Source organism: Cupressus sempervirens, chromosome 3 (assembly GCF_028749045.1).
Source record: "Cupressus sempervirens isolate cs-2001-9-10 chromosome 3, ASM2874904v1, whole genome shotgun sequence".
In the NCBI taxonomy this organism is placed as follows: domain Eukaryota; kingdom Viridiplantae; phylum Streptophyta; class Pinopsida; order Cupressales; family Cupressaceae; genus Cupressus; species Cupressus sempervirens.
In genome coordinates this window covers 826,307,982-826,323,010 of record NC_143120.1, presented here as the reverse complement: position 1 = coordinate 826,323,010, position 15,029 = coordinate 826,307,982, and the positions used below count along the sequence as shown (strand labels likewise).

The window sequence follows — 15,029 nt, the reverse complement described above, 5'->3', positions numbered from 1 at the left end:
CACCATCCATAGGTGAGAATAAAATATATCGGTGTTTCATTAAAAAAAATTGGAATTATTATTTTATCTACAATTTCCCACTAAAACCATATTAATAGGCATATCTTCCAACTCCAGACTCTTAGTTTTAAGAAAATCGATTCATTAGTTAGACAAAAACAAATCAGGACACTTCCATACAACTACTATTAACAGTGGAAAAGACATGTCTCATCTGAATTTATCGACTGAACTAACATTACAGATCATTTACAGATGAACTAATCTCTTGCCATTTTGTTGACTGTTATCAGGCAAATGAAGCTCGATTGGCGGTGAATGAAAGGGCAGCAGAAGAGAGCAAAGGGAAGATACGAGACTTCCTTCCACCCAATTCTGTAGATGGAGATACAAGGCTATTTTTGGCAAATTATTGTATCTAGAGGTTGCATGGCAGAAAAAATTTGACCCCTCCAGAAAAGAAGAAGGTACCTTCAAGTTATTCAATGGGGAAAGTTTGCAAGTGCCCATGATGCCTACTAAAAAGAAGCAATTTATTGCAATTCTTGATGACTGCAAAATCCTATACATTCCCTATTTCCGGGGACATGACAAGCGATGCTAATAAACTAAGGGACATTAAAAGAAAAAAAAAAAAACAGACCCTACATGTTCATCTTCTATACGTAATCTATCATAGTGTAAAAACATTTGGATATAATCGAAGATAACTATAATAAGTTAAGCTTGTTTTATTGAGCCAATAGGCTCATTTCAGGGAGAATGCCGGTCGGATTCGTCTGATAATTCAACATGGTCTGACACTGTCAAAATAGAAAATGGTGCCAGCAAAAATACAAATAGTAAGAAAAAATTGTGGAAAATAAACCTCCATTACTATCTGCAGTGAGCATGTGGCAGTGTGATTTTAAAGTAAATGGTTGCTCATGCCACACTGGATACAAAGTAGGTCTATGAACCAAAATTGGCATCCCAATTAATGGGCGCGAGCATCTCAACCTCTCTCCCCCCTGTGGAAATCCCTTTCAAGGAGAGTTATGCATAGAAGACATTGGAAGAGCCAGCTTTATGTAAGATTGCAGAAATTGTATGGAGCATTATAAGTGGTTCCAGAAATAGTGATTATATTATTTTGACCATTATGGTTTTTTTTTCTTGAAATTGCGGATTTTTTTTTGCTTAAATTTATTTAATAGAAAGACAATTGAATACTAGCTTAAGAAATAGTTACAAATATGGACATAGATGACAAATCATCATTATGTAGGTCCTGTAAACTTATCCAAGAGAAGCAACCACTTCAGAAAAAATTGAAGAGGAAACTACTATTGGTGAGAGGTATCATTAGTGCAAAAAATCAGATATGATAGATATTATTATTATTACTTTTAAATTCATATTTCTAGACTTTTGACAATATATGTGACATATTTTTCATAAAAGAGTCTTTCACTCTTTAGTTAGATATATTATTTATGTTTTCAACCAAGAAAATAACTAGCTTATATATATATATATATATATATATATATATATATATATATATATATATATATATATATATATATAAAATAAGTCGAGAGATATCTTTCTTGAGGTGCTTATTGCACTGAGTGAGATTATGAAAATAGGCGCCTCGAGAAGGATATCTCTTGGCTTATTATATATATATATATATATATATATAAGCTAATAGCACTCACGATGCAAAATGAAAGATATTATTTTTTAAATTATAATTCATTATAGTTAAATATATTATGAATTTTTTGTATTAATAGATATTTAATATTATTATGATTTTAGTATATTTTTTATATATTAATTTTAAAAATTTGCATAGAGAAAAAATAATAATAGTAATTTAAAAAGATATTTTCAAATCATATAGATATTTATTTAATGTTATAAAAAGCGAAGAAATGTTATACATTGTATTGCTAAACAATTGAAGAACATTGAAGCAATATAGAAATTTTTTTACAAATATGTGTAATAAAAAAATACTTAATAATCATTGAAAGAAATGATGACATAGTCCATCAAAAAACTTAATAATTAAACAATTGAAGCATATTGAAGCAATATAGAAATTTTTCTACAAACATGTGTAATAAAAAATACTTAATAATCATTGAAATAAATGATGACATAGTCCATCACAAAACTTAATAATGTAATATTTAATAGCTATTATAAAATTGGGTATAATAAAAAGTAGTATGGTTCAAAATGTTGACAATACATTGATAAATAATATGTAGAATATTTTTACTTTCTCAACCATGGATGGACTGGCAATAACTCTACATTTTCATGAAGAATTTTTCGTACTTTAATTGATAGAGTAGACTTTACGTGAAATAATGTAGGTATGCCATAATTTGCATGCAACAACCTAAAAGATGGAATGACTTGATGTATTGTGAACGTGATTGTGTAACCAAAATTAAAAGTAGCTATCAACCATTCTTCGAGTGGACCCTTGTGATAGCTAATTTTAGATTCACCTTTAAGAAATTTCATAAACTTTATACTGAGCTCATCAGAGAGAGTGTGCTTCCTGAAATTTACTATTGGGGCAATGATAATTTGATAAATACATCCTGCAAGATAAAGATCACGGATCTCACAATACAAAGTGTCTGGCCATCTACAAAAGTCTACAACCTCGATCTATAGGTGATGAAATTTGACATCTAAGTTCATCTTCACTTTTGTGGCATAATGGAAGTTGAAGTACAGAGCATAGTTATAAAATTTTAATTGATTGTTCCTTGGTCCATTGTTTATAATTTGACTGGTCATTCTATCCCTTATCCAATATCGAACACTCAACTACTCTATACAAAGGATGACATTTTGTGGAAGTCTATGATGAAAGTCTCGTAACCACCAGTAAGCCCATTCCAAACATAATTTGTCTGACATCTTCGTAAGCTGCATGGAAATTATGAAAAAAAATTATATCATTAAAACATGATAAAGAATATGTTATTTTTTTTTCAAAAAGGAAAGAAATGTTGAATCGAGGATAGTAACCATAATATTTAAACTAAGGTATTTTACATGAAATTTGATAAAATATATTTGATCAAATTCATATTTTGACACACATTTTTTAAATGTTAATATTTTTTGTCTTGAAAACAATTATTTGACATAGTGTGATACAAACTTATAAAGGCATAACAAATAAGTGATCATTTTCTTTAATGTAAGGATACTAAAAACAAATTACAAGGGTATATTAAAAGTCTATTTATATATTTATGAATGTGAAAACATGTATTTGAAACATTTAAAATGTGATTTGTAATAGTATACAAGTAAATGAAAACTTTATTTAAATACTGCAATCATACAATAGTATAGTAAATATAATAAAAATTACGAAATATTAAAGTGGCAAATCAAAATTGTAATTACATTGGACGAAGTATTAAAAATAAAAATATTACATCAATTGTCTTCCAACAACTTAAGTCTATTTTCTTCATCCTTGCGCTTGGCAACTTGTCTACCCTTTTTCATTTTCTCATAGTGATTATACGTGAATGGAGGCATTATTCTTAGACACTGTAAAGATTTAACATGAGAAATTGTCACAAATGTCAATCCTATTCTTTCTCTTGTTCCTATATCAATTGTCGCTTTTGGAAGAGTTAAACCCTGAGATTTATGTATAGTCAATGCCCATGCCAATCTTAAAGGCAATTGAAGTGTTGTACCCTTCTGTATTGGTTTTATTGGAATTGTTTTTGGATGATGGTCTTCAAATGGTAGTCCAGAATAGTTGTCAAACTCAACCATTACATATGTTGGAGGTTCAGGTGGAGTGCTACCTTGTTTGTAGACTATATTTCGAACATACCCCAAAGATCCATTTACAAGACCTGCTTGTACCCATAGATTAGAAGTTAGCATGACCCTTGCATCCTTACAAAGTAGCAATTCCAGATCAAGCTCATCATTTGAATAATCTTCCAATGCATTACCATGTCTTGCTTTTGTCGCAACACTATGTGCAATAGGATACTTCAATGAATGCAACATTTTTTTATTGTGACTATGAACATTTTCATTTGTTGAGAATAGATGGACAGAATTTTCAAACTGTAAATTTGTTGGAAGATCTATGTTGATATGGGTTCTTGTCATTAGCAACCTCCAATCATCAATCTGTGGGTTTGCATCTCTTACATTCATCAAAAGTTGGTGAAATCTTTGTTGATCCTCATTCTCCCCATCTTGTCTGAATATCTTGTCCAAAGTAACAACAATCTTGAATTCTTGCCATAGCAACTTTGCCCTTCTATTACTGTCATATGCTGGTCTGTCACCAACTGGAGGAAGCTTGCCCAAATCTCCCACCAAAATTATAGATACACCTAAAATATAAGAATAAAAATATTTATGTCAAAATGATTAATTTGTAATTACATTTTAGTAACATAATAGTCTATATTTTATACATGCTAGACTTGTTAATGAGGAAAAGTGAAGCCTTTTACCTCCAAAGCTAATATTTTCATTTTGTGGGAATGCTTGTCGAAGTTGAGAGTCAATGTTCTCCAGCATGTTTTGACCAATGAAGCTCATTTCATCAATCAAGATATACTTGATATGTGCCATTTCTTCTTGAAAAATGGTGAGTCTTGTTCCTTCTAATTGACAAAAACCTTGTATTGGTATTTTTAATCTTGAATGAACTGTAGAAGCTCCTATGTTGAATGTTGTGACTCCTGTTGGTGCAAGTAATAGAAGGGGAGATAGAGACGGCATTGCTGCATTTTGAAGAGATTGAATAATTGCACCAATTAGATATGACTTTCCAGTGCCTGTTGTTCCTTGAATTATCATGAGCAATGGCTCCAGATTATGATTTCTATGATAGTGTCATAATAATGTCAACTGCCTTTTTCTGTTTGTCACCAAGGGTCATGTAGTTAATGCATTGGGGAATGTCATCATATATTAGACAACCATGATTCTTCACATTACCTATAAAATTGATTGCTGCAGTAGTGTACTCTTCTCCCTTATAATCAATAGACCAATTTGTATGTTTGTCAATGTCTCTTCTCCCCAACATGTCTATTTCTGAGCACTCTATGTTTTGACCACGATGCAACCTAGATATAATTTCCCATTCGTGTTCTGTTGTATTTCTTTGAACATTGTTATTGTCTTCAGTGTCAGAATCACTTGGGTTTTCATCATTATCTATCACCACAGTACGTTGAACATGCCAAGGAATGTAATTAAATGTCTCCCAATTTTGTATGATGGCATCATCATTATGACCAATATCTTGTTCTATATCACGGAATGGCTTGTAGAGCAATAATTCTGATAAACAGAAGTCAACCCATTTAGCTAATTCGCGTGAAGGTATAGATACAAATCTAGGAAAGACTCTGACTATTGTTGCTTTGTCCCTTGGCTCCCATTTATTCTCTCTTCTTCTTTTAGGACTATATATCCATGATCTTGCTGCATCAATTAATGTGACGGATTCCATACATAGGGGCCTTCTTTTGTACCCATCAATGAAAGATTTTGTTTGCTCTTCAGTATTGTCTTCATCATTTCCATTTTCATTACTTATAGTTATAGGTTTGAAGACCTCATGGGACACATTTAGATTAAGAAATCTTCTACTACACTCTACCAATGGAAGCTCTAATACCATATGACATGTTTCTTGAGCAACAACGTCTCTTTCTATAATTGTCTCAGTTAGAAGTTTCCTATATGCACGTGTAGCTAAATCATCTGGGTTTTCCATGTTGGAGAGGCGCATCAACATTTGATGGTATGTTTCTGAGCTTTTCTTTGCTTTTGCTGCGTATTTGGCAATGTATTTCACCACAGCATGTTTGGAAAGAACAGGTTGCCAATTTATATTCGCTCTCCATAGTTGTAGTATGTGGTGATTATGTGAGTTGACTCTTTCATCATTTTTGGCTAGTTCAAATTTATTTTCACCTGTTTCTCTGTCTTCATATAATTTTGATCCCTCTAGGTTTAATGGCCAAGGTGCATTATACCTATAATAAATATAAGAGAGATATGTAGTTAGTCAAGTGACACTAGTGACCAATTTCTAATTTTGGTTTAAATATCGTAATGTAATGAAATGATTACCTGCAAACCATATGCCCCCTTTTCTTCTACAAACATGCACCCTCCTTACAAATTGTGTGTCTTTCTACACAATTTAGGATCTCCTCATAGTCATGATCTAGATTGACCTCTACAAGTTGTCTTGTGTTTTTGAGACATGGATGTTGTTGAAAATTCATGAAAGTCTACAATTCAAAATAAGTTCAATGAGAAAATAAGGTCATATCAAATTATAGCATAGAATACATATTTATAAACATACCTGTATATTTCGCTGGTGAGGATCTTGTCTAGGGTTCCATGCATGAACAATAGAAGGAAAATATCTTTCAGCACTTTTGCGTTCATCCTCATTTGACCAGTCAATGTTCTCCATATTAGGTGCCCCTTTGATCCATATGAATCCATGCACATGTGGGGACCCCCTATGTTGCCATTCATATCTACACCAAAAATCTTTGACATTCATTCCATTTTCTAGAATCTCTTTTCTAAACATAGAGTGTCTCAAGTGCATATAGTGTGCCACAATGTGAGGATAATCAATTATATTTTGCCTACGCCAATTTTGAGCTTCACGTGGATCAGTTGCCATTGTTCCTAGCACTGGAGCATGTAAATCAGGCCAATACATATCTGTTGCACTCAATGTGAAAAATATTGTAGGACAACCAATTTGATGAAGCAAATCTGTCAATTCTGCATGAGATTTTGCCCAATATGACCTTGTTCCCCTTAGCGTTGTACCAAACCGCATCAATTTATCTGCCAATCTAGAGTGAGGTGTAGTTTCCATATGTTGCCGCAGCTCATTGATGGTGATTGGCATGTCTTTAAATTTTCTCTTTACAAACACAGAGGTTGAACTCTGTGCACAATGTCTCATGATCATGTTATTCGTGAAATATCTAAATCTAGGATGTTTGCCAAAACGATGATCCCTATATCACACAAGATGCTTTACAAATTCATGAAGATATACATGTCGAAACTGTGGTTCTAACCAATCATAGGTACCATTAGGAAATAGTGTTGGGAATGCCATATCCAATAATCCTGATGTGACATACTCATTAATAGGTGACACACCAATACTTGGCCAATCTATCAATGATGCTAAGTTTGCGTCAGGATTATTAACCCATGCACGGATAAGTTCCATTTCCTTTTGTGCATTAGGAGGTCTTGAAGCCATTGATGTTGTGTGCTCAATTACATTCCCTTCATCTGTCTCCATAACTGGACCCAGAAAAACAATATCATTTGCATTTGTATCAAACTCCATATTCACCGTCTTCAATCTATGAAAAATATTTTCATCTCTATTTCTGGGCAAATCATTGAGAGCATTTTCATTAATTTGAACATCAGAGTAAAATTTATCATGCTCTACTTTGTATTTGAGTGCTTTGTATACACGATCTCTATTCACTGTAAAGTTATATTGTGTCCCACGTTGATCTATCCTTAAAATAATAATAATTGGCAACTTATCCATTGTATGTGGCAATATGTTTGTAACATGATCTATGTTTTGTGGGAAACTTATTGTGTGTCCTTTGTACTTAAATTGGCCACCAGTTGCATGTGTCACTTGCAATATGGGACTGACATGTGCAATTAACATTTCCTCAACTTGTGTCAAGTTTGCAAGCTTCTCTGGTTGAGGTCCTGGGTCCATATTATTTGAAGCTGAGAATTTGTTATTTCCTCTCTCTTGTCAGCATCTATTACACACTAGACCTTTAGAGGTGCGTGACACTTTCATTCCTAGATAGCATTCTTGACAAATATAACACATGTTTGGCATTCTTAAGCTATCCAATTTTTGGCGAAACTGCATTTGAAATCTATAGAAATTATCACCAAGCTTTCCATTCAGGTTTTGTGCATTTTCTACATTACCTTGTCTAGCTAAATTTATCCCAACTTGAATTGTATGATGGGGTGTTTCAGGAACACGTTCAGTTGTCCTTGATACTTCATTTTGAAGATCCAATTGCATATTTGTAGTCAAGGGTTGATTATACCTCTCATTGAGCTGTAAATCCACTTGATGTCTTCCTTGTATCTCGGAATGTGATACTCCATCGGATGTTCTTTGACGACAACTTCTGTTACTATTTTGTTGATCTCTATTTTCAGATTCCAATTCTTGCACTGAAAGTTGTGCCCTTCGCCTGGCATAGTTTTGTATTTGGAGTTCATTACTCCTCCTTCTTTGATCTTGTCTTTGATTTTCTGTCATTTGTTCTCTCCGACGTCTTCGATATTCCCTTTGATATTCTCTCTGATATGCTCTTCGTTGTTGTATTTGATATTGTCTCCTTTCCTCATCAGATTGAACATTTGGTGTTGATAGACTCATAGCTATAAAGTGAATAAAATCTCTGATTAATGAGAAATATCTTGCAATTTATTTTCACAACAAATGTCACGTATAAGAAATATGGTGATATTTATTTTATTATATAGAAAAATACATTTATTTTATCTAAGAATCCATACCCTTTAAAGATGAAGTATATAGAAACAAAATTTCCTTAAACATTATAATTCTAAAATATTCGACTGGTTCACTATTTGAAAAGAGTAAGAATTTATTGCAGTGAGTGTTTCTATTATTGATTTCAATGTTAGAATGTAAAAACACTACTCCATATTACACTATTTTCTCTTAGATCTTAATGCATTTTAGTTGAATTACTAATTTCATAATTTTAGGTCCAAAAAAATTATTAAGTACGTATTCAAATTTTATATTTTCTTGAAATTGTCAATTTCAAATAATAGAATATTTATTCATTTTACTAACTCTTTTAAATTTTATTTATTTAAAATAAATATAATATAGGAAAAATCTATTTGAAGACTTAATTGAAATTAAGACTTAGAAAATTAACTTTCACAATACATACACAATATTAATATAATTTAAACATAGTGCCTAAGAATATATTATTATTAATTAAAAATTGTTTTAGGAGCACTATCCTTAAGTGGCACTACACTTAATATTAATATACTATATATTACTATACTATAAATTAAATCTAACTTGTAAGACAAACTATTAAAATTTGAAGTAAATCTAATATTTAAATTTTTTAAAAGAAAACTAAATTAATTTAATTTTTAAAAAACCAAATTAAATATCTATATATAAGTGCAATTGATGCGTTTGTAAAGAAAGAAAGAAATCAAAACATGCAACTAAAATAACTGAAACACACACGAATTTAACAAAAATGCACACAACTTCAATTCTCGCCAGCGGAGCTGAACATGGCAGAAACAATCAAATGAATGTCAAATTTATTTAAAATGCTAAAATGTTTACATTGAAATTTGCTCCCACTGTAGAAAGCCTCTCAGCTTAATTATAAGAAACATAAATAAAATATTATTAAAATATAAAAAATATAACTATTAAACTTAATAGAATAATATTAATTATTTTTAAAATTGCTTTCAAAATGTTTTAAACTTATATTATTATTTTAAAATAGTTTAAACTTATACTTTCTAAACATTTTACTATTGAATAATGAAATATATTATTATAATATATTATTAAGTAGATTATTTTTTAAAATAAAATAAAAAATACTTTTTTAGCCTTTTTTTTTCAAAAATCACAATACTTAACAATATTGTCTTGGTAATAAATTAATAAAAATTATTCATATTTTTTCAATTTACTTTGATGAAAAAATTAGATTGATGTAGGGTATTTTTGGTAATTTTTATGTTTTGAAAATGAGGTTAAATATATTCAAATTTTGAATAAGAATTTGTTTCTAGTTGTTGTTCAAGTGATTTATGCATGGCAATGACCGAATTTTTAAATCGAGATGATAATTAATTTTGTATTAAAATAGGTAAACCACAATAGTAGGTTCTTACATTTAGAGTGAAAATTTATAAGAAATTGTTAGTGACAAGTCATAATATTGTTAGTGAGAAGTCATAATTAATAGGTGGGTTATTTAAAAATATTAGTAGTGAGAATTCATAATGTCTAATCCCCCCTCCCCTAAAGTTCTATTTGAGATGGATAATTTATTTTAAATATGCAAAAACTAAAGCAATATAGTTCCTATACAAATGATTTCGCAAAGATAATAAAAGCATATGTATTTATTTAGATTTCTCCAATGCGAAGGTTAAATTTCAGTGTCAATAATGAGCATATTTGTATTTAGGTCTCAATCATAAACAAAAATGTAAATATAATTAAAATATCTATAATATGATAAAATTGTATATTAGTAATATAAAATTATGTAAAATATAATAATATTATGATTTCAATGTAAGAATAGTGATAATAGATAATTTTGAAATATTATATGTTATATACAAATAATATATTTCTTAACTACAAATGGTCATGCAGTTAATTTAAAGTCTCATGGAAAATTTAAAGCCTCTTTGTATATGTTAATTGAGAAGCTTTGTTTTATTTGTTTTCCTATCTCATATAGAGAATTACATTGAGATATAAATTTGATCTTACCTTGTATAGAATTATTCTAAATAAAAAAATTTATAATAATTTTTAATATTTGTGAATTGGATGAACTAAGCTTTAAGGTCATATTAATCAATATTAAAATTGTACATGTACAAATTTTAGTTAGATATATTGTAAAAGTTTTTGAATTCAAACTAACCAACCCTTAATATGATGAGAGAATTAGATGAATCATTTTTATAAAGTGAATATTCAATGCATTTGTCCAACTAGCCTAGCTTATATTAATCAATAAAATTGTAGATTTAGATATATATTTTTTAAATTACTGTAAGATGATAAATTATGTACATTTCAAAATGCTAGGGTTTCTATTTTATGTAATAAATGATAATTAGAGGTAGGGATATATAACGAAGGATAACATGACAGAGGCGAGGGGGGTTGAATAAGATTAATAATATGAAGAGAGGTAGAGAGGTGAAAAGATTGATATTGATAAAAAAAATAGGGAGGGAGAAAAAGAAAGAGTGTTTGTGTTAGAAGTTTATCACTATAACAATGAAATTATAATTTGTGCATCTTATGGTTCAATAAATAACTTGACGAGATTAGATAACGATGACTACAATCCACCTTCCACCAAAATAATAATGAAGGAGATATTAGATAAGGAAGTAGATATAAGGATGACTTGAAGATATTAGATAAGGAGGAGCAAGAGTGAGATTTAAATATGAAGCAAAAGGCAAATAAGAAGGAAGCGAGAGGGAGACAAATAGGAAGAGGGGAGAGGAGAGTGTGGAGATGAAGAGATAGAATGATAAAGATATATTGCGTGATACACAATATATAGATATATACATAGAGAAGATTTAAAAAAAATAAAGAATAGGATAATGAGAGGTGAATGGTGAACAAAGGGGTAAGATGAGATAGAGAAAGGAGTGTATGTGTGCATAAGAAAGATATAAAGGAAAGTATAAGGATATAAATAGAGAAAGTGTATGTATTAAAGAGAGACATGGATATATACAAATATAGAGTAAAATGGAGAGGAAGAGGCAAAGAAGAGAGAGAGAGAGAGAGAGATTAATTATTAGTTTCAAATAGTTAGGTTGTACATTCCATATAAGAATAATATTTAGAGGGATAGATATTTATAATGAAAGATAAGGAGAGAATAAAGGAGAATGGAGAAAAGTGAGTAACATGAATAATATAAAGAATAAAAAAAAGAGGTGAAGTGAAAAGATTGATCGAGATAAAATTAGATAGGGAAAAATAGGGAGAAAGTGTGTATAGATAGATGAATTATAATCAAATATTAAAAAGGATGTGTGTATGTGAAAGAGAGGGAGAGAGAGAGAGAGAGAGAGGTGACAGATGGATAGATAGAGCACATACATAGAGTAGATTAAAGAAAAATAGAGGAAATGAAATATAGATATATAAGAGTGAAATGTAAAGAGGGGTAAGATAAGATGGGGTTAGGAAGAGCGAAAGGAGTGTCAATGTATGTGAATAACAAAGATAAAAAGATGAGGGTAAAAAAGGAGAGAGAGTGTGTTTATGAATAAGTATTGAAAAACATCATAAAAAATATACAAGACTATAGTCTTAACCCTTACATCCTTCAAACATGGAAGTACTAGTTCTATTTTTTTATTTTAATTAACGAGACATCTTTTTTTTTTCACGAAGACAATCTCCGCAACGTATAAGATAATCTAACATATTTAAAACGTTAAAGTAAATATCCGCCAGTTATATTCTTGTAAGAACATCCAACTTATATGGAGAAATCATATCCAATGTGCATTGTTTAAAACAAATTACCTTCATAAAATAATATTATCCACCCTTGGATTTAGCTATGCGCGCGTTGGATTACCCGTAGTTTTCAGCAAAGGATTTTAGGTCGGCACAAGAAACTTTGGACATTCCTATACATGTTAAAGCTAAATTGAAAAAGCAAGATTTCCTCAATGCCTGTTGCCTTCTATCCATTGTGAGGCAAAGCAAAATTCTATTTTGTAAAATTATTGTACTCTGCATACGTTGAATTGAGGAGCTATGGATATTCAGTCTTCAATTCATAGTCAAACAGATTTCTCACTTCAATTTTTAAAAGAAGCATTAGATCAAAGTATTGGGAAAAATTGTGTGTTTTCTCCTTTGAGCATATTTATGGCATCGAGCTTGGCTGCAGGTGGAGCAAGGGGCGCAACACTGGAACAGTTCTACACATGTCTCAACTTCAGTGATGTCAATAAATTGCATCAATTTTCTTCTCATCTTATCAATGTAGTCTTGGCAGATGGAAGTGTCAATGGGGGTCCTCCCATATCATTTGTAGATGGATTATGGGTGGATCAGTCCATGACCTTGAAGCTCAATTACAGAGATCTTGTGAAAAATCATTATTATACTGAAATTAATACGGTGGATTTTATCAATAAGGTATATGTTTTCTCCTTTATCTTTGATTTTGTGCATGCCTTTTCCTTTGACTTTGGTGTATAAAAGAATGAATTTATTGAGTAATATGAGAAGTAGATTCAGATGATTTTAGTATACTTTGCAATTTCATGTTTTTGAATCCACAAGTCAATGAAAAGTTATGTTTCTGTGAAGTTGCTCGAGTGTAATAAATCGTGTTGAATGCCCCTATTTAAATGGGTGTGAGGATAATCACTTGTTATGGTATGAAAATGTAATGCTTTGCTTAATCTGCAATAAATATTTGATAGAAAAACTCATCCTGGATATGCTGTTGACATCAATAAAATGTGCTGTTGTTTCGTAATTTTGGAAAGATTTTGCGTTGGGTATTCTTATTTTATCCACAATTTCCCATTGAAACCATCTTTTTCCCACTCCCCTAGTTCATCCATCAGTCCAAAACAAACCAGGACACTTTCAGACAACTACTTTTATAACAGAGATTCTCCTCTGAATTCATCAACAAGACTATATTTAGTAACTAATTTCTTACCATTTTGCTGACTGTTATCAGGCAAATGAAGCTCGATTGACGGTGAATGAATGGGCAGCAGAAGAGAGCAAGGGAAAGATACAAGACCTCCTTCCACCTGATTCTGTATCCGATTGTACAAGGCTGATTGTGGCAAATGCCCTGTATTTGAAGGGCGCATGGCAGAAAAAATTTGACCCATCCGCAACAAAAGAAAGCACTTTCAATTTATTGAATGGGGAAAGTGTGCAAGTGCCCATGATGACTACTAAAAAGAAGCAATATATTACAATTCTTGATGACTGCAAAATCCTATACCTTCCCTATTTTCAGGGACAGGACAGGCGATGCTTCTCCATGTACATCATACTACCCAATGATATCAATGGTCTTCCTGAACTGGAGAGAAAAGTTGATCTTAATTTTCTTGAGCACCATCTTTACCTAGGAAACGAGGTGAAGGTACGTTCTTTTCAGCTACCTCGCTTCAAGATATCATCTAGCGTTAATGCAACTGAGATACTGAAAAAGATGGGACTTGTCCTGCCCTTCACTGATGATGCCGATTTCAATGACATGGTTGAATGTGTGGGTGGGAATCTGTGCATTTCAGAGGTTTATCACAATTCATATGTGGAGGTTAATGAGGAGGGTACTGAAGCAGCGGCTCTCACTGCATTCGAGTATGAGTGGCGATACGCAACCACATACCCAATTGAGGAGTTTGTAGCTGACCATCCATTCATGTTTGTGATCAAGGAAGACAAAAGTGGAATTATCCTCTTTGTTGGGCATGTGCTCAACCCATCAGAAAGCTAATGTGAATAACCTTCAATGTTTGAAGTTAGCCCACTGATGATATAATTAGTAACACGAATAATTATCGGCTATTGTAGAGCAAGCAGGATAGAATGCTTGGTACTTCTTGAAGCCTAGAATATCCACTGTTTAGAATTAATGGCATTTCACAAACTTTTTGAAGATTTCATGAGTATAAAGATATAGATTATTTATTGCTTTGCTATTTTGAAATCAGGTTGATGTTGTCACGGATGTGTGTTGTCTTCCACTGAAAATAGGGCTTGTCGTCAAAGTAGTGTATTTTGCTTGTTAGTCCCTGTCTTAAAAGGCAGGAGACTAAAGTTTTCAACCTGTTTCATTGTATTAGTTGATTCATTAAAATCCATGTTTTTTTTAGTTATAATGTTTCCTCACTATAGTTTGAAAGATTTAAGGAAATATTTCATTTCATATATAGAAATTACTATATTTTCATTGATTGTTATTATTTTCACCAACAATCTTTTTTTTTTTCTCTTGCAAATATTAGGATATAATTGTAAACATAACAACTGTCATTTCAGAAAGAGATCTACGCGTCCATTATTACAATTTCCCAGACACGCTAAACCTGCAGAGAATAGAACTTGTTTTGAAGAGGTGTAC

At 31.3% G+C, this 15,029-nt stretch overlaps 2 protein-coding genes across 2 annotated transcripts; one reads left to right on the top strand and one right to left on the bottom strand.

The window, feature by feature from the left end:
* Positions 1 to 3,462: 3,462 nt before the first annotated feature.
* Positions 3,463 to 8,497, bottom strand: LOC149569326 (uncharacterized). The gene is made up of 7 exons (XM_089816895.1): positions 8,035 to 8,497; positions 7,112 to 7,560; positions 6,687 to 6,997; positions 5,005 to 6,053; positions 4,515 to 4,850; positions 4,204 to 4,391; positions 3,463 to 4,038 (listed from the first exon to the last, which is right to left on the bottom strand). The coding sequence occupies exons 1-7, from the start codon at positions 8,495 to 8,497 to the stop codon at positions 3,463 to 3,465; spliced, it is 3,372 nt and encodes a 1,123-aa protein (XP_089673021.1).
* A 4,165-nt stretch (positions 8,498 to 12,662) lies between these two features.
* LOC149569325 (serpin-ZXA-like) lies at positions 12,663 to 14,598 on the top strand. The gene is made up of 2 exons (XM_089817725.1): positions 12,663 to 13,069; positions 13,626 to 14,598. Exons 1-2 carry the CDS (start codon positions 12,683 to 12,685, stop codon positions 14,400 to 14,402), a joined length of 1,164 nt encoding a protein of 387 aa, XP_089673851.1. The 5' UTR covers positions 12,663 to 12,682; the 3' UTR covers positions 14,403 to 14,598.
* The last annotated feature ends 431 nt before the right edge of the window (positions 14,599 to 15,029 follow it).